The sequence below is a fragment of the Denticeps clupeoides genome, unplaced genomic scaffold (genome assembly GCF_900700375.1).
Source record: "Denticeps clupeoides unplaced genomic scaffold, fDenClu1.1, whole genome shotgun sequence".
NCBI classification, from domain to species: Eukaryota; Metazoa; Chordata; class Actinopteri; order Clupeiformes; family Denticipitidae; genus Denticeps; species Denticeps clupeoides.
In genome coordinates, this window is record NW_021629992.1 from 1 (window position 1) to 21013 (window position 21013).

General features: G+C 42.5%; 1 protein-coding gene, 38 non-coding genes and 5 pseudogenes across 39 annotated transcripts; 1 reads left to right on the forward strand and 43 right to left on the reverse strand.

Annotated features, from left to right (window-relative positions):
* Nucleotides 1-139: 139 nt before the first annotated feature.
* On the reverse strand, nt 140-257 carry LOC114779435 (uncharacterized; annotated as a pseudogene).
* Nucleotides 258-399: 142 nt separating this feature from the next.
* LOC114779438 (uncharacterized) lies at nt 400-508 on the reverse strand (annotated as a pseudogene).
* Nucleotides 509-652: 144 nt separating this feature from the next.
* On the reverse strand, nt 653-773 carry LOC114779429 (uncharacterized; annotated as a pseudogene).
* Nucleotides 774-917: 144 nt separating this feature from the next.
* LOC114779419 (5S ribosomal RNA) lies at nt 918-1036 on the reverse strand. Its single transcript, XR_003746723.1, has one exon. It is a non-coding gene; the product is annotated as a 5S ribosomal RNA (ribosomal RNA).
* A 144-nt stretch (nt 1037-1180) lies between these two features.
* LOC114779427 (5S ribosomal RNA) lies at nt 1181-1301 on the reverse strand. The gene has a single exon (XR_003746731.1). It is a non-coding gene; the product is annotated as a 5S ribosomal RNA (ribosomal RNA).
* Nucleotides 1302-1445: 144 nt separating this feature from the next.
* On the reverse strand, nt 1446-1564 carry LOC114779400 (5S ribosomal RNA). The gene has a single exon (XR_003746704.1). It is a non-coding gene; the product is annotated as a 5S ribosomal RNA (ribosomal RNA).
* Nucleotides 1565-1708: 144 nt separating this feature from the next.
* On the reverse strand, nt 1709-1828 carry LOC114779413 (5S ribosomal RNA). Its single transcript, XR_003746717.1, has one exon. It is a non-coding gene; the product is annotated as a 5S ribosomal RNA (ribosomal RNA).
* A 146-nt stretch (nt 1829-1974) lies between these two features.
* Nucleotides 1975-2092, reverse strand: LOC114779422 (5S ribosomal RNA). The gene has a single exon (XR_003746726.1). It is a non-coding gene; the product is annotated as a 5S ribosomal RNA (ribosomal RNA).
* Nucleotides 2093-2235: 143 nt separating this feature from the next.
* Nucleotides 2236-2354, reverse strand: LOC114779487 (5S ribosomal RNA). Its single transcript, XR_003746779.1, has one exon. It is a non-coding gene; the product is annotated as a 5S ribosomal RNA (ribosomal RNA).
* A 143-nt stretch (nt 2355-2497) lies between these two features.
* Nucleotides 2498-2616, reverse strand: LOC114779403 (5S ribosomal RNA). The gene has a single exon (XR_003746707.1). It is a non-coding gene; the product is annotated as a 5S ribosomal RNA (ribosomal RNA).
* Nucleotides 2617-2758: 142 nt separating this feature from the next.
* LOC114779485 (5S ribosomal RNA) lies at nt 2759-2877 on the reverse strand. Its single transcript, XR_003746777.1, has one exon. It is a non-coding gene; the product is annotated as a 5S ribosomal RNA (ribosomal RNA).
* A 146-nt stretch (nt 2878-3023) lies between these two features.
* Nucleotides 3024-3143, reverse strand: LOC114779410 (5S ribosomal RNA). The gene has a single exon (XR_003746714.1). It is a non-coding gene; the product is annotated as a 5S ribosomal RNA (ribosomal RNA).
* Nucleotides 3144-3287: 144 nt separating this feature from the next.
* On the reverse strand, nt 3288-3406 carry LOC114779447 (5S ribosomal RNA). The gene has a single exon (XR_003746740.1). It is a non-coding gene; the product is annotated as a 5S ribosomal RNA (ribosomal RNA).
* Nucleotides 3407-3550: 144 nt separating this feature from the next.
* LOC114779404 (5S ribosomal RNA) lies at nt 3551-3669 on the reverse strand. Its single transcript, XR_003746708.1, has one exon. It is a non-coding gene; the product is annotated as a 5S ribosomal RNA (ribosomal RNA).
* A 143-nt stretch (nt 3670-3812) lies between these two features.
* On the reverse strand, nt 3813-3931 carry LOC114779458 (5S ribosomal RNA). The gene has a single exon (XR_003746751.1). It is a non-coding gene; the product is annotated as a 5S ribosomal RNA (ribosomal RNA).
* A 144-nt stretch (nt 3932-4075) lies between these two features.
* LOC114779411 (5S ribosomal RNA) lies at nt 4076-4195 on the reverse strand. The gene has a single exon (XR_003746715.1). It is a non-coding gene; the product is annotated as a 5S ribosomal RNA (ribosomal RNA).
* Nucleotides 4196-4339: 144 nt separating this feature from the next.
* LOC114779469 (5S ribosomal RNA) lies at nt 4340-4458 on the reverse strand. Its single transcript, XR_003746762.1, has one exon. It is a non-coding gene; the product is annotated as a 5S ribosomal RNA (ribosomal RNA).
* Nucleotides 4459-4603: 145 nt separating this feature from the next.
* On the reverse strand, nt 4604-4721 carry LOC114779430 (uncharacterized; annotated as a pseudogene).
* A 143-nt stretch (nt 4722-4864) lies between these two features.
* On the reverse strand, nt 4865-4983 carry LOC114779484 (5S ribosomal RNA). The gene has a single exon (XR_003746776.1). It is a non-coding gene; the product is annotated as a 5S ribosomal RNA (ribosomal RNA).
* Nucleotides 4984-5127: 144 nt separating this feature from the next.
* LOC114779481 (5S ribosomal RNA) lies at nt 5128-5246 on the reverse strand. The gene has a single exon (XR_003746774.1). It is a non-coding gene; the product is annotated as a 5S ribosomal RNA (ribosomal RNA).
* Nucleotides 5247-5390: 144 nt separating this feature from the next.
* On the reverse strand, nt 5391-5509 carry LOC114779406 (5S ribosomal RNA). Its single transcript, XR_003746710.1, has one exon. It is a non-coding gene; the product is annotated as a 5S ribosomal RNA (ribosomal RNA).
* Nucleotides 5510-5652: 143 nt separating this feature from the next.
* Nucleotides 5653-5771, reverse strand: LOC114779417 (5S ribosomal RNA). Its single transcript, XR_003746721.1, has one exon. It is a non-coding gene; the product is annotated as a 5S ribosomal RNA (ribosomal RNA).
* A 144-nt stretch (nt 5772-5915) lies between these two features.
* On the reverse strand, nt 5916-6034 carry LOC114779405 (5S ribosomal RNA). Its single transcript, XR_003746709.1, has one exon. It is a non-coding gene; the product is annotated as a 5S ribosomal RNA (ribosomal RNA).
* A 145-nt stretch (nt 6035-6179) lies between these two features.
* LOC114779483 (5S ribosomal RNA) lies at nt 6180-6298 on the reverse strand. Its single transcript, XR_003746775.1, has one exon. It is a non-coding gene; the product is annotated as a 5S ribosomal RNA (ribosomal RNA).
* Nucleotides 6299-6442: 144 nt separating this feature from the next.
* Nucleotides 6443-6561, reverse strand: LOC114779428 (5S ribosomal RNA). Its single transcript, XR_003746732.1, has one exon. It is a non-coding gene; the product is annotated as a 5S ribosomal RNA (ribosomal RNA).
* A 144-nt stretch (nt 6562-6705) lies between these two features.
* LOC114779439 (5S ribosomal RNA) lies at nt 6706-6824 on the reverse strand. The gene has a single exon (XR_003746733.1). It is a non-coding gene; the product is annotated as a 5S ribosomal RNA (ribosomal RNA).
* Nucleotides 6825-6968: 144 nt separating this feature from the next.
* LOC114779440 (5S ribosomal RNA) lies at nt 6969-7087 on the reverse strand. The gene has a single exon (XR_003746734.1). It is a non-coding gene; the product is annotated as a 5S ribosomal RNA (ribosomal RNA).
* Nucleotides 7088-7232: 145 nt separating this feature from the next.
* LOC114779441 (5S ribosomal RNA) lies at nt 7233-7351 on the reverse strand. The gene has a single exon (XR_003746735.1). It is a non-coding gene; the product is annotated as a 5S ribosomal RNA (ribosomal RNA).
* A 144-nt stretch (nt 7352-7495) lies between these two features.
* On the reverse strand, nt 7496-7614 carry LOC114779425 (5S ribosomal RNA). Its single transcript, XR_003746729.1, has one exon. It is a non-coding gene; the product is annotated as a 5S ribosomal RNA (ribosomal RNA).
* Nucleotides 7615-7758: 144 nt separating this feature from the next.
* Nucleotides 7759-7877, reverse strand: LOC114779442 (5S ribosomal RNA). The gene has a single exon (XR_003746736.1). It is a non-coding gene; the product is annotated as a 5S ribosomal RNA (ribosomal RNA).
* Nucleotides 7878-8021: 144 nt separating this feature from the next.
* LOC114779423 (5S ribosomal RNA) lies at nt 8022-8140 on the reverse strand. Its single transcript, XR_003746727.1, has one exon. It is a non-coding gene; the product is annotated as a 5S ribosomal RNA (ribosomal RNA).
* A 145-nt stretch (nt 8141-8285) lies between these two features.
* Nucleotides 8286-8405, reverse strand: LOC114779434 (uncharacterized; annotated as a pseudogene).
* A 143-nt stretch (nt 8406-8548) lies between these two features.
* On the reverse strand, nt 8549-8667 carry LOC114779443 (5S ribosomal RNA). The gene has a single exon (XR_003746737.1). It is a non-coding gene; the product is annotated as a 5S ribosomal RNA (ribosomal RNA).
* A 143-nt stretch (nt 8668-8810) lies between these two features.
* LOC114779424 (5S ribosomal RNA) lies at nt 8811-8929 on the reverse strand. The gene has a single exon (XR_003746728.1). It is a non-coding gene; the product is annotated as a 5S ribosomal RNA (ribosomal RNA).
* A 143-nt stretch (nt 8930-9072) lies between these two features.
* On the reverse strand, nt 9073-9191 carry LOC114779402 (5S ribosomal RNA). The gene has a single exon (XR_003746706.1). It is a non-coding gene; the product is annotated as a 5S ribosomal RNA (ribosomal RNA).
* A 142-nt stretch (nt 9192-9333) lies between these two features.
* Nucleotides 9334-9452, reverse strand: LOC114779444 (5S ribosomal RNA). The gene has a single exon (XR_003746738.1). It is a non-coding gene; the product is annotated as a 5S ribosomal RNA (ribosomal RNA).
* Nucleotides 9453-14766: 5314 nt separating this feature from the next.
* Nucleotides 14767-16420, forward strand: LOC114779399 (uncharacterized protein K02A2.6-like). Its single transcript, XM_028967320.1, has 2 exons — nt 14767-15279; nt 15552-16420. Exons 1-2 carry the CDS (start codon nt 15203-15205, stop codon nt 16393-16395), a joined length of 921 nt encoding a protein of 306 aa, XP_028823153.1. The 5' UTR covers nt 14767-15202; the 3' UTR covers nt 16396-16420.
* A 2836-nt stretch (nt 16421-19256) lies between these two features.
* Nucleotides 19257-19374, reverse strand: LOC114779412 (5S ribosomal RNA). Its single transcript, XR_003746716.1, has one exon. It is a non-coding gene; the product is annotated as a 5S ribosomal RNA (ribosomal RNA).
* A 144-nt stretch (nt 19375-19518) lies between these two features.
* Nucleotides 19519-19637, reverse strand: LOC114779486 (5S ribosomal RNA). Its single transcript, XR_003746778.1, has one exon. It is a non-coding gene; the product is annotated as a 5S ribosomal RNA (ribosomal RNA).
* A 145-nt stretch (nt 19638-19782) lies between these two features.
* Nucleotides 19783-19901, reverse strand: LOC114779446 (5S ribosomal RNA). The gene has a single exon (XR_003746739.1). It is a non-coding gene; the product is annotated as a 5S ribosomal RNA (ribosomal RNA).
* A 144-nt stretch (nt 19902-20045) lies between these two features.
* On the reverse strand, nt 20046-20164 carry LOC114779448 (5S ribosomal RNA). Its single transcript, XR_003746741.1, has one exon. It is a non-coding gene; the product is annotated as a 5S ribosomal RNA (ribosomal RNA).
* Nucleotides 20165-20308: 144 nt separating this feature from the next.
* LOC114779449 (5S ribosomal RNA) lies at nt 20309-20427 on the reverse strand. Its single transcript, XR_003746742.1, has one exon. It is a non-coding gene; the product is annotated as a 5S ribosomal RNA (ribosomal RNA).
* A 146-nt stretch (nt 20428-20573) lies between these two features.
* LOC114779450 (5S ribosomal RNA) lies at nt 20574-20692 on the reverse strand. Its single transcript, XR_003746743.1, has one exon. It is a non-coding gene; the product is annotated as a 5S ribosomal RNA (ribosomal RNA).
* A 144-nt stretch (nt 20693-20836) lies between these two features.
* LOC114779420 (5S ribosomal RNA) lies at nt 20837-20954 on the reverse strand. The gene has a single exon (XR_003746724.1). It is a non-coding gene; the product is annotated as a 5S ribosomal RNA (ribosomal RNA).
* Between the last annotated feature and the right edge of the window lie 59 nt (nt 20955-21013).

Below are 21013 nucleotides of genomic sequence, written 5' to 3' on the forward strand. Positions count from 1 at the left end.
TCTGCTTGAAATTCTTGGACTTTAAACAACCTAGGCTTGAAAACATATCACACAGTGAAAATACCTCTTAACTTACTTAAGAAAAAAACTAACAAAGCGATGCAATAAAACTTCATTTTGAAAAGTTTTTCAACAGTTAAGCTTACAGCACCTGGTATTCCCAGGAGGTCTCCCATCCAAGTACTAACCCGGCCAAGCCTTCTTAGCTTCCGAGATCAGACGAGACCATGCATTCTTGGGCTGGTATGGCCGTAAGCAATCTCTGTTGAAAATCTTGGACTTTAAACAACCTAGGCTTAAAAACATATCACAGAGTGAAAATACCTCTTAACTTACTTAAGAAAAAACTAACAAAGCGATGCAATAAAACTTCATTTTAAAAAGTTTTTCAACAGTTAAAGCTTACAGCACCTGGCATTCCCAGGAGGTCTCCCATCCAAGTACTAACCAGGCCCAAGCTGTCTTAGCTTCCGAGATCAGACGTTCTTGGGCTGGTATGGTCGTAAGCAATCTCTGCTTGAAAATCTTGGACTTTAAACAACCTAGGCTTGAAAACATATCACAGAGTGAAAATACCTCTTAACTTACTTTAGAAAAAAACTAACAAAGCGATGCAAAAAAACTTCATTTTAAAAAGTTTTTCAACAGTTAAAGCTTACAGCACCTGGTATTCCCAGGAGGTCTCCCATCCAAGTACTAACCAGGGCCCAAGCCTTCTTAGCTTCCGAGATCAGACGAGACCGGGCGTTCTTGGGCTGGTATGGGCCGTAAGCAATCTCTGCTTGAAAATCTTGGACTTTAAACAACCTAGGCTTGAAAACATATCACAGAGTGAAAATACCTCTTAAACTTACTTTAGAAAAAAACTAACAAAGCGATGCAAAAAAACTTCATTTTAAAAAGTTTTTCAACAGTTAAAGCTACAGCACCTGGTATTCCCAGGAGGTCTCCCATCCAAGTACTAACCAGGCCCAAGCCTTCTTAGCTTCCGAGATCAGACGAGACCGGGCGTTCTTGGGCTGGTATGGCCGTAAGCAATCTCTGCTTGAAAATCTTGGACTTTAAACAACCTAGGCTTGAAAACATATCACAGAGTGAAAATACCTCTTAACTTACTTTAGAAAAAAACTAACAAAGCGATGCAAAAAAACTTCATTTTAAAAAGTTTTTCAACAGTTAAAGCTTACAGGCACCTGGTATTCCCAGGAGGTCTCCCATCCAAGTACTAACCAGGGCCAAGCCTTCTTAGCTTCCGAGATCAGACGAGACCGGGCGTTCTTAGGGCTGGTATGGCCGTAAGCAATCTCTGCTTGAAAATCTTGGACTTTAAACAACCTAGGCTTGAAAACATATCACAGAGTGAAAATACCTCTTAACTTACTTCAGAAAAAAACTAACAAAGCAATGCAAAAAAACTTCATTTGAAAAAGTTTTTCAACAGTTAAAGCTTACAGCACCTGGTATTCCCAGGAGGTCTCCCATCCAAGTACTAACCAGGCCCAAGCCTTCTTAGCTTCCGAGATCAGACGAGACCGGGCGTTCTTGGGCTGGTATGGCCGTAAGCAATCTCTGCTTGAAAATCTTGGACTTTAAACAACCTAGGCTTGAAAACATATCACAGAGTGAAAATACCTCTTAACTTACTTTAGAAAAAAACTAACAAAGCGATGCAAAAAAACTTCATTTTAAAAAGTTTTTCAACAGTTAAAGCTTACAGCACCTGGTATTCCCAGGAGGTCTCCCATCCAAGTACTAACCAGGCCCAAGCCTTCTTAGCTTCCGAGATCAGACGAGACCGGGCGTTCTTGGGCTGGTATGGCCAGTAAGCAATCTCTGCTTGAAAATCTTGGACTTTAAACAACCTAGGCTTGAAAACATATCACAGAGTGAAAATACCTCTTAACTTACTTTAGAAAAAAACTAACAAAGCGATGCAAAAAAAACTTCATTTTAAAAAGTTTTTTCAACAGTTAAAGCTTACAGCACCTGGTATTCCCAGGAGGTCTCCCATCCAAGTACTAACCAGGCCCAAGCCTTCTTAGCTTCCAAGATCAGACGAGACCGGGCGCTCTTGGCTGGTATGGCCATAAGCAATCTCTGTTTGAAAATCTTGGACTTTAAACAACCTAAGCTTGAAAACATATCACAGAGTGAAAATACCTCTTAACTTACTTTAGAAAAAAACTAACAAAGCGATGCAAAAAAACTTCATTTTAAAAAGTTTTTTACAGTTAAAGCTTACAGCACCTGGTATTCCCAGGAGGTCTCCCATCCAAGTACTAACCAGGCCCAAGCCTTCTTAGCTTCCAAGATCAGACGAGACCGGGCGTTCTTGGGCTGGTATGGCCGTAAGCAATGTCTACTTGAAAATCTTGGACTTTAAACAACCTAGGCTTGAAAACATATCACAGAGTGAAAATACCTCTTAACTTACTTTAGAAAAAAATTAACAAAGCGATGCAAAAAAACTTCATTTAAATAAGTTTTTCAACAGTTAAGCTTACAGCACCTGGTATTCCCAGGAGGTCTCCCATCCAAGTACTAACCAGGGCCAAGCCTTCTTAGCTTCCGAGATCAGACGAGACCGGGCGTTCTTGGGCTGGTATGGCCGTAAGCAATCTCTGCTTGAAAATCTTGGACTTTAAACAACCTAGGCTTGAAAACATATCACAGAGTGAAAATACCTCTTAACTTACTTTAGAAAAAACTAACAAAGCGATGCAAAAAAACTTCATTTTAAAAAGTTTTCAACAGTTAAAGCTTACAGCACCTGGTATTCCCAGGAGGTCTCCCATCCAAGTACTAACCAGGCCCAAGCCTTCTTAGCTTCCGAGATCAGACGAGACCAGGAGTTCTTGGGCTGGTATGGCCGTAAGCAATCTCTGCTTTGAAAATCTTGGACTTTAAACAACCTAGGCTTGAAAACATATCACAGAGTGAAAATACCTCTTAACTTACTTTAAGAAAAAAACTAACAAAGCGATGCAAAAAAACTTCATTTTAAAAAGTTTTTCAACAGTTAAAGCTTACAGCACCTGGTATTCCCAGGAGGTCTCCCATCCAAGTACTAACCAGGCCCAAGCCTGTCTTAGCTTCCGAGATCAGACGAGACCGGGCGTTCTTGGGCTGGTATGGCCGTAAGCAATCTCTGCTTGAAAATCTTGGACTTTAAACAACCTAGGCTTGAAAACATATCACAGAGTGAAAATACCTCTTAACTTACTTTAGAAAAAAACTAACAAAGCGATGCAAAAAAACTTCATTTTAAAAAGTTTTTCAACAGTTAAAGCTTACAGCACCTGGTATTCCCAGGAGGTCTCCCATCCAAGTACTAACCAGGCCCAAGCCTTCTTAGCTTCCGAGATCAGACGAGACCGGGCGTTCTTGGGCTGGTATGGCCGTAAGCAATCATCTGCTTGAAAATCTTGGACTTAAACAACCTAGGCTTGAAAACATATCACAGAGTGAAAATACCTCTTAACTTACTTTAGAAAAAAACTAACAAAGCGATGCAAAAAAACTTCATTTTAAAAAGTTTTTCAACAGTTAAAGCTTACAGCACCTGGTATTCCCAGGAGGTCTCCCATCCAAGTACTAACCAGGGCCAAGCCTTCTTAGCTTCCGAGATCAGACGAGACCGGGCGTTCTTGGGCTGGTATGGCCGTAAGCAATCTCTGCTTGAAAATCTTGGACTTTAAACAACCTAGGCTTGAAAACATATCACAGAGTGAAAATACCTCTTAACTTACTTTAGAAAAAACTAACAAAGCGATGCAAAAAAACTTCATTTTAAAAAGTTTTTCAACAGTTAAAGCTTACAGCACCTGGTATTCCCAGGAGGTCTCCCATCCAAGTACTAACCAGGCCCAAGCCTTCTTAGCTTCCGAGATCAGACGAGACCGGGCGTTCTTGGGCTGGTATGGCCGTAAGCAATCTCTGCTTGAAAATCTTGGACTTTAAACAACCTAGGCTTGAAAACATATCACAGAGTGAAAATACCTCTTAACTTACTTTAGAAAAAACTAACAAAGCGATGCAAAAAAAACTTCATTTTAAAAAGTTTTTCAACAGTTAAAGCTTACAGCACCTGGTATTCCCAGGAGGTCTCCCATCCAAGTACTAACCAGGGCCCAAGCCTTCTTAGCTTCCGAGATCAGACGAGACCGGGCGTTCTTGGGCTGGTATGGCCGTAAGCAATCTCTGCTTGAAAATCTTGGACTTTAAACAACCTAGGCTTGAAAACATATCACAGAGTGAAAATACCTCTTAACTTACTTTAGAAAAAAACTAACAAAGCGATGCAAAAAAACTTCATTTTAAAAAGTTTTTCAACAGTTAAAGCTTACAGCACCTGGTATTCCCAGGAGGTCTCCCATCCAAGTACTAACCAGGCCCAAGCCTTCTTAGCTTCCGAGATCAGACGAGACCGGGCGTTCTTGGGCTGGTATGGCCGTAAGCAATCTCTGACTTGAAAATCTTGGACTTTAAACAACCTAGGCTTGAAAACATATCACAGAGTGAAAATACCTCTTAACTTACTTTAGAAAAAAACTAACAAAGCGATGCAAAAAAACTTCATTTTAAAAAGTTTTTCAACAGTTAAAGCTTACAGCACCTGGTATTCCCAGGAGGTCTCCCATCCAAGTACTAACCAGGCCAAGCCTTCTTAGCTTCCGAGATCAGACGAGACCAGGCGTTCTTGGGCTGGTATGGCCGTAAGCAATCTCTGCTTGAAAATCTTGGACTTTAAACAACCTAGGCTTGAAAACATATCACAGAGTGAAAATACCTCTTAACTTACTTTAGAAAAAACTAACAAAGCGATGCAATAAAACTTCATTTTAAAAAGTTTTTCAACAGTTAAAGCTTACAGCACCTGGTATTCCCAGGAGGTCTCCCATCCAAGTACTAACCAGGCCCAAGCCTTCTTAGCTTCCGAGATCAGACGAGACCAGGCGTTCTTGGGCTGGTATGGCCGTAAGCAATCTCTGCTTGAAAATCTTGGACTTTAAACAACCTAGGCTTGAAAACATATCACAGAGTGAAAATACCTCTTAACTTACTTTAGAAAAAAACTAACAAAGCGATGCAAAAAAACTTCATTTTAAAAAGTTTTTCAACAGTTAAAGCTTACAGCACCTGGTATTCCCAGGAGGTCTCCCATCCAAGTACTAACCAGGCCCAAGCCTTCTTAGCTTCCGAGATCAGACGAGACCGGGCGTTCTTGGGCTGGTATGGCCGTAAGCAATCTCTGCTTGAAAATCTTGGACTTTAAACAACCTAGGCTTGAAAACATATCACAGAGTGAAAATACCTCTTAACTTACTTTAGAAAAAAACTAACAAAGCGATGCAAAAAAACTTCATTTTAAAAAGTTTTTCAACAGTTAAAGCTTACAGCACCTGGTATTCCCAGGAGGTCTCCCATCCAAGTACTAACCAGGCCCAAGCCTTCTTAGCTTCCGAGATCAGACGAGACCGGGCGTTCTTGGGCTGGTATGGCCGTAAGCAATCTCTGCTTGAAAATCTTGGACTTTAAACAACCTAGGCTTGAAAACATATCACAGAGTGAAAATACCTCTTAACTTACTTTAGAAAAAAACTAACAAAGCGATGCAAAAAAACTTCATTTAAAAAGTTTTTCAACAGTTAAAGCTTACAGCACCTGGTATTCCCAGGAGGTCTCCCATCCAAGTACTAACCAGGCCCAAGCCTTCTTAGCTTCCGAGATCAGACGAGACCGGGCGTTCTTGGGCTGGTATGGCCGTAAGCAATCTCTGCTTGAAAATCTTGGACTTTAAACAACCTAGGCTTGAAAACATATCACAGAGTGAAAATACCTCTTAACTTACTTTAGAAAAAAACTAACAAAGCGATGCAAAAAAACTTCATTTTAAAAAGTTTTTCAACAGTTAAAGCTTACAGCACCTGGTATTCCCAGGAGGTCTCCCATCCAAGTACTAACCAGGGCCAAGCCTTCTTAGCTTCCGAGATCAGACGAGACCGGGCGTTCTTGGGCTGGTATGGCCGTAAGCAATCTCTGCTTGAAAATCTTGGACTTTAAACAACCTAGGCTTGAAAACATATCACAGAGTGAAAATACCTCTTAACTTACTTTAGAAAAAAAACTAACAAAGCGATGCAAAAAAACTTCATTTGAAAAAGTTTTTCAACAGTTAAAGCTTACAGCACCTGGTATTCCCAGGAGGTCTCCCATCCAAGTACTAACCAGGCCCAAGCCTTCTTAGCTTCCGAGATCAGACGAGACCGGGCGTTCTTGGGCTGGTATTGCCGTAAGCAATGTCTGCTTGAAAATCTTGGACTTTAAACAACCTAGGCTTGAAAACATATCACAGAGTGAAAATACCTCTTAACTTACTTTAGAAAAAAACTAACAAAGCGATGCAAAAAAACTTCATTTTAAAAAGTTTTTCAACAGTTAAAGCTTACAGCACCTGGTATTCCCAGGAGGTCTCCCATCCAAGTACTAACCAGGCCCAAGCCTTCTTAGCTTCCGAGATCAGACGAGACCGGGCGTTCTTGGGCTGGTATGGCCGTAAGCAATCTCTGCTTGAAAATCTTGGACTTTAAACAACCTAGGCTTGAAAACATATCACAGAGTGAAAATACCTCTTAACTTACTTTAGAAAAAAACTAACAAAGCGATGCAAAAAAACTTCATTTTAAAAAGTTTTTCAACAGTTAAAGCTTACAGCACCTGGTATTCCCAGGAGGTCTCCCATCCAAGTACTAACCAGGCCCAAGCCTTCTTAGCTTCCGAGATCAGACGAGACCGGGCGTTCTTGGGCTGGTATGGCCGTAAGCAATCTCTGCTTGAAAATCTTGGACTTTAAACAACCTAGGCTTGAAAACATATCACAGAGTGAAAATACCTCTTAACTTACTTTAGAAAAAAACTAACAAAGCGATGCAAAAAAACTTCATTTTAAAAAGTTTTTCAACAGTTAAAGCTTACAGCACCTGGTATTCCCAGGAGGTCTCCCATCCAAGTACTAACCAGGCCCAAGCCTTCTTAGCTTCCGAGATCAGACGAGACCGGGCGTTCTTGGGCTGGTATGGCCGTAAGCAATCTCTGTTTGAAAATCTTGGACTTTAAACAACCTAGGCTTGAAAACATATCACAGAGTGAAAATACCTCTTAACTTACTTTAGAAAAAAATCTAACAAAGCGATGCAAAAAAACTTCATTTTAAAAAGTTTTTCAACAGTTAAAGCTTACAGCACCTGGTATTCCCAGGAGGTCTCCCATCCAAGTACTAACCAGGCCCAAGCCTTCTTAGCTTCCGAGATCAGACGAGACCGGGCGTTCTTGGGCTGGTATGGCCGTAAGCAATGTGTTCTTGAAAATCTTGGACTTTAAGCAACCTAGGCTTGAAAGCATATCACAGAGTGAAAATACCTCTTAACTTACTTTAGAAAAAACTAACAAAGCGATGCAAAAAAAACTTCATTTTAAAAAGTTTTTCAACAGTTAAAGCTTAAAGCACCTGGTATTCCCAGGAGGTCTCCCATCCAAGTACTAACCAGGGCCAAGCCTTCTTAGCTTCCGAGATCAGACGAGACCGGGCGTTCTTAGGCTGGTATGGCAGTAAGCAATCTCTGCTTGAAAATCTTGGACTTTAAACAACCTAGGCTTGAAAACATATCACAGAGTGAAAATACCTCTTAACTTACTTCAGAAAAAAACTAACAAAGCAATGCAAAAAAACTTCATTTGAAAAAGTTTTTCAACAGTTAAAGCTTACAGCACCTGGTATTCCCAGGAGGTCTCCCATCCAAGTACTAACCAGGCCCAAGCCTTCTTAGCTTCCGAGATCAGACGAGACCGGGCGTTCTTGGGCTGGTATGGCCGTAAGCAATCTATGCTTAAAAATCTTGGACTTTAAACAACCTAGGCTTGAAAACATATCACAGAGTGAAAATACCTCTTAACTTACTTTAGAAAAAAACTAACAAAGCGATGCAAAAAAACTTTATTTTAAAATGTTTTTCAACAGTTAAAGCTTACAGCACCTGGTATTCCCAGGAGGTCTCCCATCCAAGTACTAACCAGGCCCAAGCCTTCTTAGCTTCCGAGATCAGACGAGACCAGGCGTTCTTGGGCTGTTATGGCCATAAGCAATGTCTACTTGAAAATCTTGGACTTTAAACAACCTAGGCTTGAAAACATATCACAGAGTGAAAATACCTCTTAACTTACTTTAGAAAAAAACTAACAAAGCGATGCAAAAAAAACTTCATTTTAAAAAGTTTTTTAACAGTTAAAGCTTACAGCACCTGGTATTCTCAGGAGGTCTCCCATTCCAAGTACTAACCAGGCCCAAGCCTTCTTAGCTTCCGAGATCAGACGAGACCGGGCGTTCTTGGCTGGTATGGCCAGTAAGCAATCTCTGCTTGAAAATCTTGGACTTTAAACAACCTAGCTTGAAAACATATCACAGAGTGAAAATACCTCTTAACTTACTTTAGAAAAAAACTAACAAAGCGATGCAAAAAAACTTCATTTTAAAAAGTTTTTTTACAGTTAAAGCTTACAGCACCTGGTATTCCCAGGAGGTCTCCCATCCAAGTACTAACCAGGCCCAAGCCTTCTTAGCTTCCGAGATCAGACGAGACCGGGCGTTCTTGGGCTGGTATGGCCGTAAGCAATGTCTACTTGAAAATCTTGGACTTTAAACAACCTAGGCTTGAAAACATATCACAGAGTGAAAATACCTCTTAACTTACTTTAGAAAAAAATTAACAAAGCGATGCAAAAAAACTTCATTTAAATAAGTTTTTCAACAGTTAAGCTTACAGCATCTGGTATTCCCAGGAGGTCTCCCATCCAAGTACTAACCAGGGCCAAGCCTTCTTAGCTTCCGAGATCAGACGAGACCGGGCGTTCTTGGGCTGGTATGGCCGTAAGCAATATCTGCTTGAAATTCTTGGACTTTAAACAACCTAGGCTTGAAAACATATCACACAGTGAAAATACCTCTTAACTTACTTAAGAAAAAACTAACAAAGCGATGCAATAAAACTTCATTTTAAAAAGTTTTTCAACAGTTAAAGCTTACAGCACCTGGTATTCCCAGGAGGTCTCCCATCCAAGTACTAACCAGGCCCAAGCCTTCTTAGCTTCCGAGATCAGACGAGACCAGGCATTCTTGGGCTGGTATGGCCGTAAGCAATCTCTGTTTGAAAATCTTGGACTTTAAACAACCTAGGCTTAAAAACATATCACAGAGTGAAAATACCTCTTAACTTACTTAAGAAAAAACTAACAAAGCGATGCAAAAAAACTTCATTTAAAAAGTTTTTCAACAGTTAAAGCTTACAGCACCTGGTATTCCCAGGAGGTCTCCCATCCAAGTACTAACCAGGCCCAAGCCTTCTTAGCTTCCGAGATCAGACGAGACCGGGCGTTCTTGGGCTGGTATGGCCGTAAGCAATATCTGCTTGAAAATCTTGGACTTTAAACAACCTAGGCTTGAAAACATATCACAGAGTGAAAATACCACTTAACATACTTTAGAAAAACACTAACAAAGTGTTGGAAAATGTATATAAGTTATCATGCTATCCTCTTTTAGTATTACTTCTGTATTTGGAATGTTAACCTTTGGAAAACATCAGCTATATTAAACACTAGCCAACATCTGTATTTGTAATGCTAACATCTAAATGACATCAGCATTAATCATTAGCTGCTTGGAAGAGAAACCGAGGAACAAGAGAAGTGTTGCAACACAAAGTCGCCGGGGCGAGGTGACCGAGACCTGGCGGGATCTGGGAAAACAGCGAACGGAGAACTTGCAGATGGAAAAAGAAGGAGACCACCAATCATGAGATAAACAACAGTGAAGTTCTACGAATTTCTATGTTCGGGACAAACCCATCTGACGTCTGATTGTATCACCCTGTATTGAATAAAAAGAGGAGGCACGTCAGAAACCACAGAGCTGTTGGAGGCAACCTGTGGGTGTGTTTCTGATAGCTCTCCTTGCAAGTAAACGAACTCGACCTGCTTCGTGTCTTCCTTCTCCAGTTATTTAATAAGTGTTAGAACAAGGTTTAACTCTGACATTTAATTGGTCCTTCGAGCCGGATTCCAAGAGACCCCCGGACCCCAGTGGCCGGGACGGTGGACGCCAGCAAAGAAACCTCGGCCGAGGCTGACCCCCAAGGGTCAGTAGAATACCCCTTTGGGGACTGGAGGGCCGACCGCCTGCTGGGCTCCGGAGGGTTGAAGGAATTCCAGGAGAAGAGACACGGGGTAAGTTGACTTTTATTCAAAAGGTATGAATGGTATGGTAACAAGAGGTTACATAAAAAGAAGTTACAAGAGGTAACTGAAGTAACAAGAGGTTACTTAAACAAACCCTGGGTATTCTAGACTCTGGCAGGTGACAGGTGGCAGTTAAGTTCCGTGGGGAGGTGCAGACTCCTCTGCTAGGTAGCAGTTAAATTCTGCGGGGAGGGCGGACTCCTCCCATAAAGGGTTAAAATCCGCGGGGAAACGGACCCCTCTGCCCTGGTAAAAGGAACGTTCAATAAGAAAAAAAAAAAAAAAAAGTTGTGTAAAACTCATACAGGTGTATGAGAGCGCGCATGCGGAGTGCTTGTGTGGATGAAAGGGAGTGAAAGTCGCTAGACCGACACTCCATGTAAAAATCACAGGAAATTGAACAGTGACTTTTGTGGAAGCTTTTACGCAAGGTATTCACACCCCAAAACATTTGAGGTAGAAGTTGAATACACCACGAGAGGTATTTTAACACTGTCCTGTGATCTAAACACCAGTGTCTTAGGCTACCCCAGGTACACAAAATCACTGGTCTAAATTTAAGTCAAAATGGGTAAAGGATCCAGCAAACCAGAACCAAAAGAGTCCTTAAAATGTAAAGATTGGAAATACGTTGAACAAATTAACAAAGCCTACGTTGAACCATTAAATAAATGGATAGTAAAGTACGAGTTCGAAGGGCAATTAAGGGTAAGAAGCTTGGTAGAGTTACAGGGGGCCATTAAGTTAAAATGTAAAAATAAAGAAAAAGAGATGAAGAAAGAAGGTGTTGACGAGTTAATGCAATGGATAAAGATAGCGGGGAAACGAGAAGAAGGAGAGAGAAGGGATAGACAGGCCAGGGAAGCTACAGCGAGAGCGAAGAGCGAGGGGGAGGAGGTACCCATTGTTAAAAAAACTGAAGGCGCCGTCCTGTTTCATCGTAAGGAGGACGACGAGTCTGTAACCAGAGGGAGCCGTAGGGGAGGGGTGAGCGCAGCTCAGGAGAGAGGAGCAGAAGGGGAGGGGGCGATGGAATCAACGCCACAGCCTCTCACATTACCACCACCTCCTACGAACTTACTGTATCCTGAGATACCTAAATTTGAAGAAGAAAACCCCCCTGCTTATAAACCTGGCGCCTACTCCCCAACACCGCATACTCGATCTCGAGGGGAAGTAAGACCCTGGTCTAAAACCTTGGGCAAAGTTTGGGACAGTCCCCCCAAAATGCCATATTTACAAGAGGGGGATCAATATCCCCTTATAGAAGTGGCCAACCCTAATCCAAGTGACGATGAGCAGTCTCGTACCATCCTAGTATATCGGACCTGGACTCAGAAAGATATAAAAAAGGTGGTAGAAGGCGTGACTCCTTATAAAGAGGATATAGAAAAGTTTAAGGGAGACATGGAGGCGATTCGAAGGTCTTACCATTTGAACGGTGTTGAAGTGCAACAAATATATATGCAAGCAATGGGGCAGGACTGGCACCATGTAGAGGGTAACTGGTCACCATTAGCAACGAACGGTGAACCCCTGGGTCAGGAGGAGGAAGAGTTAACAGACAGAACGTTAGCTTTGTTAAATAGGATTCGGGAAAAGTATAGGAAGAGAGCAAACTATAGTGAAATTGGGAGAGTGAAGCAGGAGGAGGATGAGAAGTTTGAGGATTATAAAGTTAGAATGGAGAAGGTCTTCAAACAGCATAGTGGTCTTGTGGATGAAGGTGGGCCTGAAGGAGTGTATCGTCAACAACTTAAAAATGCCTTGCATAGTGGGTCAAAAGACGGGGTGCGTAATTGGGTAGACAAACATATGATAGGGCTGCCCACTAAGACATTGGAAGAGTACCTAGACCACGCCGCACACATAGATAAATTAATCAGAACCAAGAAAGCAGTAGATAAATCCACAAAAAAGAAAACTGACACCTTTTGGGGAGATGTCGGGGGGAGTGAAGACGCATTTTATCAAGAAGGCAGAGGCAGAATGAGACAGAGAGGACGCTTCCAGAGAGACAGAGCAGGGAGAGGCGGGGGCGTCCAGAGTCGAGGGTGGAGACCACGTAGCCGATTGGGAGCAGGCTGCTGGTCCTGCGGGAAGTCTGGGCATCTTGCCAGGGATTGTCCAACAGGGCCAGGAGCCAATTCAGCATGACTAGGGGGGAAACTGCATGACTCAGAGCACACGGCACAGGCCAATGAGGAAACTCATGTGGATTTAAATTTGGAAGAAATTTTCTCTTTAAATCAAGAAAGACTAGAAATAGCCTTACTGGTAAATGGGGAAGAAATTGTATTCCTCTGTGACTCTGGGGCATGCCGAACTACATGCAAGGAACACATACCCTGTAGTGAAGTGAATGATGAGACTGGTAATCAAACGCAGAGCCGAACTGCAGAGAGGGGACCTTTTCCCTTTGGAAGGAAGAGGCACTCCAAATTTTTACTACACACTTGACATCTCTGATAGTGACCCCCATAAAGTGGGGACCGAATTGTTAAAGGTGGGAGGACAGTTGGCAAGCTATCAGCCACACATTACAGGCATGGAACCTATGTCCTCAGATGAACTACATGTCACCATGTGGTATAAAAATTCTCCAGGACCTGATTCGACATACGAGAACAAGCTGTCACGACTCATGCCAATGGCTATTGTCGTACCTTATGTCTACTCTGATGGCCAAGGTAACGTGGTGGCAGAGGTCACTTTACCTACACCACTTCGTGCGATGCTCCGCGGATGGTACCCGCCTCACATCTCACTGTATAAAAGCAGAGAGAGGAGCTGGAAGTCATTAGGTAACATCGTGCAACAAGGTGACAGTGCAAGGGACTGGACCAACCTGGGTGACAGGATGGAATATAGTGCACAAACAGGCTTCACCAGAAAATGGCTGTATTGGACAATACAGACCAAGGCTGGAGTTCATATGAACTCCAGGAACCAGTGAAATTTTTTGCTCACTGAAGAAGACGAATCACAACTGGCTCAAATTCCCCAATCATTGTGGTCACAAGGACCGTCTGATGTTGGACTGATTAAAGGCATTTTACCAGTACAAATCAGACCCAAAACTGAATATCGTCCTTGCATTAAGCAGTACCCTCTCAAACCTGATGCATTACAGGGCATCACACCGGTTATACGTGATCTACAAAAAGCTGGGGTTATCGTTGAATGCAATGATTCCCCGTGTAACACACCCATATTTCCTGTGAAAAAGCAAGCTCCCTCAGTAGGATGGAGAATGGTGCAAGATCTGCAAGCAGTAAATGCTGCAGTAATCCAGCGAGCTCCGTGTGTGCCCGATCCACACACACTGCTAAATTCTTTAAGAGCTGACGCTCAAGCCTTCACTGTGGTTGACATTAGCAATGCCTTTTTCTCCATTCCCATAGACATAGACAGTCAATTTTGGTTTGCTTTTACATTTCAAGGAAAGCGTTACACCTACACTAGACTTCCCCAAGGCTATTGTGAAAGCCCCACTATATATTCACAAGCCATGCATGCCTGCATGTCCAAATTTCAACCACCAGGGGGAAGCCAGATTTTACTTTACGTTGATGACATACTACTGGCTTCTCCAAGCCTGGAAGTATGTAAAGAAGACACTGTGGCCCTCTTAATTCATTTGGCTAAGGAGGGGCACAAAGTTAGCAAAAACAAATTGCAACTATGGAAACCACAAGTAAAGTATCTGGGTCACCACCTCAGTGCAGGGGGCAGAACTATTCTGGAAGAACGAAAGACAGCAGTCCTACAGGCGCCTAAACCAATCACTAAAAAACAGATGATGTCATTCTTAGGCTTGACCAATTACTGTAGAAGCTGGGTGCCAAATTACGCTGAAATTACTTCCCCACTCACCGCCTTAATTTACTCCGAAAACCTAAAAATGACATCACCGCTAAACTGGACGTCAGAAGCAGAAAAAGCTTTTTGTGATATCAAACAGGCGCTGACCTCCAGTTTAGCTCTAGCCTTGCCAAACTATAGTAAACCATTTATACAAATGGTGGACTGTAAAGACAAGTACATGACATCTGTTCTCACCCAGCAACATGGAGACAAGTTGAGACCAATTGCTTACTTCTCATCTAAATTGGATAATGTTGCTTGCGCATTGCCACACTGTGTGAGGGCGGTCATAGCAGCGTCTATGGCAGTAGAGGTAAGTGCTGGAATAGTTTTATTCCATCCATTGACCCTTAAGGTCCCACATGCAGTGGCGGCTTTGCTACTGCAAACCAACATGATCTTTTTATCCCCTGCAAGGCACCTCTCCTGCATGGCGACGTTGCTGTCACAGCCCCACCTCACCATCGAACGTTGCACCACACTGAACCCAGCCACATTGTTACCTTTGCCGGGGGACGGAGAACAACACGACTGCCAAGCACTCGCAGAACATACAGCCAAATCTAGATTAGATTTAAGTGACCAACCATTGCCTCAGGGATGAGATAGTGTTCGTTGATGGCTCTTCTAAGAAAAATGACCTGGGCAAAACACTGACAGGTTATGCTGTTGTGACATTAGACACCGTACTCAAAGCAGAACACTTGCCATCCTCATTTTCAGCACAGGCCGCCGAGATTGTCGCTCTAACAGAGGCCTGTAAACTAATGAAAGGAAAAGACGTCACCATTTATACTGACAGTCAATATGCATTTGCAACAGTACACACATTTGCTCAGTATTGGCACAACCGGGGAATGGTTACTTCAACCGGCAAGCCAGTGACTCATGCTCAATTATTACGAGAATTGCTAAAAGCTGTGCACCTACCCGCTAAAGTAGCCATATGTAAGTGTGCAGCTCACACTAATTCCAAAGACACAATTTCACACGGTAATGCCTTTGCTGACCGCACTGCAAAGCAGGCCGCTGAAAAAAACCATACATGTGTTTGTTACTGACCAAGTCCAAATCATTTCTCCTGACATTCTCATTGACATGCAACAACAAAGCACACCACATGAGATAGATACGTGGGTGAAACATGGGGCTTCAATCCACGACAAGATATACATTTGACCCCTGGGAAAACCAATCCTACCAAAGAATATGTTTAAATGGGCTGCTATATTGAGCCATGGGAAATCTCATGTCTCAACAGGAGGGATGGTAGGACTAATACAACAACATTTCACGGCATATGGGTTTAGCTCATTTTCAAAAAACTTCTGTAGAACATGTTTGATATGTGCCAAACATAATGCTCAAGGAAACTTAAGACCAAAGCGTGGCCAGTTCCCCAAGCCACAATATCCATTTCAGGTCATACACATGGATTTTATCCAACTGAACAAAAGTGAGGGGAAAGAGTACTGTTTAGTCATTATTGACGCATTCTCTAAATGGGTAGAATTATTTCCAACCAAACATCCAGACGCGCTAACGGTAGCAAAAGCCTTGTGTAAAGACATTATCCCACGCTACGGAATACCAGAGAAAATATATAGCGACAACGGGACACATTTCGTGAATCAGATGGTAACCAATATTGGGAAAATGTTTCACATTAATCTAAAAAACCATTGCAGCTACCATCCACAAAGCGCGGGGCTGGTGGAGCGAATGAATGGTACAATTAAAAACAGGTTGAAAAAATGCATGGAAGAAACGCATCGACCATGGACTCAATGTTTAGAGCTGGTAAAACTATACATCAATATTACTAGCACGTCCGGCTTAACTCCATATGAGACTTTATTTGGAAGACCATATAGATTACCTTACTTTAAAAACCAATGGGAAACAGAGGAAGATGTGTCACTGGCAGACTACATGAGAAAAATGCTAGAAACGAAAAAACAGAGTAATCCTGATGATGAATTCCCTATTTCTCAGCAGGATCTTCCACTGGTGGAGCCCGGAGACTGGGTGCTTGTAAAAAGCATAAAGCGGAAGCACTGGCACTCACCGAAGTGGGAAGGGCCCTACCAAGTGATCCTGACAACACCGACGGCTGTTAAGATAACAGAAAGGGGAACTTGGATACATCAGTCACACTGTAAAAAGGTCATTTCTGCTAACCCTGCCGACGGGAAAGGTGAGCAAAAGTCTGATAATAGGGTGGACTCAGACGTGTAGAATCTGGGTAGACCCGAAAGTCAGTGAAGAACACTTTACAGCCACCAATCCAAGAAGAGGCAGAAAGGGGGAAAAAAGGTTGGCAGAAATGAAGACGTTTAGGAAGTATATGTTGTGTCAAAGAACGTGTGCGGTTATAATCGGGTTAACAGTAATAATTACTGTATGGGTGATGTTGAGGTACAGAGATGAAGGAAAGGTTGAAGAAAAAGTAAATGGGACTATGGCCATAACTGCTAAATCTAGAGTGGCCAGAGCTAGTGCTTGGAAGCGGAAGTATTTCACCACTTATCGATGTAACGGCACAGACGGTATAAGTACACCATATATCTTCCCTACTCCTACGGTGTGTGTAAGCGCCAATACCACCTCGATTGTAACTGTACCATTAACTGCCCTTGTCAATGGGGAGTATAGAGCAATTTCTTACGCACAGTACCCGTGGTATATGACTGATCAACAAGTTAATAGGGGATGGGATAACTTAGTAGCAGACCCAGCTGACTATGATTGGAAAGACTGGACAACCCACCCTTATGCAATACACCATAGGAAATTAATTTCATTTGTTAAGTCGACTCCTGCAAATCACGTTACTGTATTCAAGATGTTTTTCAATCTCACTGATCTAGACCTGTGGCCACCATCTGTCCACGGGAAAAACGATACGTACCAAGAAGACCGGGGTGGAAGATGCTGGGTATTCTTTTTGTGGCCATATATTCATGTTCACCAACCTCCTTACTTTCCACTCCGAGTTTGTCAAATACCCGAGCGTAAGATGAACAAAACTGGAGTGAACTGGCAAGCATTTGATAAAGGTATACAGATTAGAGAGTTAAAAGAGAACCAACCAATCGATGATTGGTTCGGGGTAACTACGGGGATAACGGGGAAAAATAATAATTGGTTCCTACTAGTGGAACAGGCTGCTAATGTTACTCAACAAGACTGCGTTGTGTGTTTGGGGCCGCGACCACTATTACAGGTAATACCAGCAGTAATAGCGGATGAATGTGTTGTTGAAGTAATGATCAAAACTCAACCGTATAAAGGTTGCCAAGCTTGGGATCAAGTTTATCCTCTTACAGGACCAGAGAAGCTGAAACCAAATTTCTCCAGTAAAATAGCACAAGGAAATTTTACATGTATCAACCTACTGGGGGGACAGAACCTATTGGGAGAAGGGGCACCGAGAGATTGGTGTAGCACAATACAAAATGTGGGAACTTATTTTAACCCACTGTCTCGAAGTGATATATGGTGGTGGTGTGGAGGCAATAAGCTGTTTGACCGTTTGCCCCCCAATGCCACCGGGTTGTGTGCCCTAGTAACCCTTTTATTACCAGTGTCCATTTATCCAACAAACGTAACTAATCTGTTGTTCAAATTAAACAGTCTGGCACCTGCAGACTGGCACAGGAGGAAGAGGTCAACCCTGCCCTGGGAGAAGCTAACTGATCCAACATACATAGATGCAATTGGGGTACCCAGGGGGGTGCCTGATGAATATAAAATAGCTAATCAAATAGCGGCGGGATTTGAATCAGCCTTATGCTGGTGGTGTACAATTAACAAGAACGTAGACAGAATCAACTACATTTACATTTAAGTTACATTAAGTTACATTTAGGTAATTGGACACAAGACGTTTTTGAGGCCGTGCATGGGCAATTGTCAGCCACTTCCCTCATGGCATTTCAGAACAGGATTGCGTTAGATATGCTTTTGGCGGAAAAGGGCGGAGTTTGCGTCATGTTTGGAGAGCAATGCTGCTCATTCATCCCAAACAACACAGCTGCAGGAGGCAGTCTGACACTGGCCATCGACGGCCTGCGCTCCCTCAACCGGAAGATGAAAGAACATTCGGGAGTGGAAACTTCCATGTGGGATTCCTGGATGAGTGTCTTTGGGAAATACAAAGCCCTAATCCAATCTGTTTTAGTATCTGTAGCTGTTTTTGTTGCAATTCTGACCTTGTGTGGATGTTGTTGTGTTCCTTGTCTGCGCAGCCTTGTGAACCGCCTCATAACCGCGGCCTTATCAACTAAGAAAACTGATGAAGCACAGGAATACCCGCTTTTGGATGATTCAATAGACCTCAGCGACTTGCAGCTGAGCCAGCTGTTCCAAGAATCTTTCTACAAGAATGAGAGCCACTAACTCTGTGTGTAAAATGTATTGCTCTGTTTATGAACTAATAGTTAAAAATCCTGAAGGAAGCGACTATTGGGGAAAGTAACAAAAAGAGTCAATTACATGATAAACAGGAGGGAAATGTTGGAAAATGTATATAAGTTATCATGCTATCCTCTTTTAGTATTACTTCTGTATTTGGAATGTTAACCTTTGGAAAACATCAGCTATATTAAACACTAGCCAACATCTGTATTTGTAATGCTAACATCTAAATGACATCAGCATTAATCATTAGCTGCTTGGAAGAGAAACCGAGGAACAAGAGAAGTGTTGCAACACAAAGTCGCCGGGGCGAGGTGACCGAGACCTGGCGGGATCTGGGAAAACAGCGAACGGAGAACTTGCAGATGGAAAAAGAAGGAGACCACCAATCATGAGATAAACAACAGTGAAGTTCTACGAATTTCTATGTTCGGGACAAACCCATCTGACGTCTGATTGTATCACCCTGTATTGAATAAAAAGAGGAGGCACGTCAGAAACCACAGAGCTGTTGGAGGCAACCTGTGGGTGTGTTTCTGATAGCTCTCCTTGCAAGTAAACGAACTCGACCTGCTTCGTGTCTTCCTTCTCCAGTTATTTAATAAGTGTTAGAACAAGGTTTAACTCTGACACAAAGCGATGCAAAAAAACTTCATTTTAAAAAGTTTTTCAACAGTTAAAGCTTACAGCACCTGGTATTCCCAGGAGGTCTCCCATCCAAGTACTAACCAGGCCCAAGCCTTTTAGCTTCCGAGATCAGACGAGACCGGGCGTTCTTGGGCTGGTATGGCCGTAAGCAATCTCTGCTTGAAAATCTTGGACTTTAAACAACCTAGGCTTGAAAACATATCACAGAGTGAAAATACCTCTTAACTTACTTTAGATAAAACTAACAAAGCGATGCAAAAAAAACTTCATTTTAAAAAGTTTTTCAACAGTTAAAGCTTACAGCACCTGGTATTCCCAGGAGGTCTCCCATCCAAGTACTAACCAGGCCCAAGCCTTCTTAGCTTCCGAGATCAGACGAGACCGGGCGTTCTTGGGCTGGTATGGCAGTAAGCAATCTCTGCTTGAAAATCTTGGACTTTAAACAACCTAGGCTTGAAAACATATCACAGAGTGAAAATACCTCTTAACTTACTTTAGATAAAAAACTAACAAAGCGATGCAAAAAAACTTCATTTTAAAAAGTTTTTCAACAGTTAAAGCTTACAGCACCTGGTATTCCCAGGAGGTCTCCCATCCAAGTACTAACCAGGCCCAAGCCTTCTTAGCTTCCGAGATCAGACGAGACCGGGCGTTCTTGGGCTGGTATGGCCGTAAGCAATCTCTGCTTGAAAATCTTGGACTTTAAACAACCTAGGCTTGAAAACATATCACAGAGTGAAAATACCTCTTAACTTACTTTAGATAAAAACTAACAAAGCGATGCAAAAAAACTTCATTTTAAAAAGTTTTTCAACAGTTAAAGCTTACAGCACCTGGTATTCCCAGGAGGTCTCCCATCCAAGTACTAACCAGGCCCAAGCCTTCTTAGCTTCCGAGATCAGACGAGACCGGGCGTTCTTGGGCTGGTATGGCCGTAAGCAATCTCTGCTTGAAAATCTTGGACTTTAAACAACCTAGGCTTGAAAACATATCACAGAGTGAAAATACCTCTTAACTTACTTTAGATAAAAACTAACAAAGCGATGCAAAAAAACTTCATTTTAAAAAGTTTTTCAACAGTTAAAGCTTACAGCACCTGGTATTCCCAGGAGGTCTCCCATCCAAGTACTAACCAGGCCCAAGCCTTCTTAGCTTCCGAGATCAGACGAGACCGGGCGTTCTTGGGCTGGTATGGCCGTAAGCAATCTCTGCTTGAAAATCTTGGACTTTAAACAACCTAGGCTTGAAAACATATCACAGAGTGAAAATACCTCTTAACTTACTTTAGATAAAAAACTAACAAAGCGATGCAAAAAAAACTTCATTTTAAAAAGTTTTTCAACAGTTAAAGCTTACAGCACCTGGTATTCCCAGGAGGTCTCCCATCCAAGTACTAACCAGGCCCAAGCCTTCTTAGCTTCCGAGATCAGACGAGACCGGGCGTTCTTGGGCTGGTATGGCCGTAAGCAATCTCTGCTTGAAAATCTTGGACTTTAAACAACCTAGGCTTGAAAACATATCACAGAGTGAAAATACCTCTTAACTTACTTTAGATAAAAACTAACAAAGCGATGCAAAAAAACTTCATTTTAAAAAGTTTTTCAACAGTTAAAGCTTACAGCACCTGGTATTCCCAGGAGGTCTCCCATCCAAGTACTAACCAGGCCAAGCCTTCTTAGCTTCCGAGATCAGACGAGACCGGGCGTTCTTGGGCTGGTATGGCCGTAAGCAATCTCTGCTTGAAAATCTTGGACTTTAAACAACCTAGGCTTGAAAACATATCACAGAG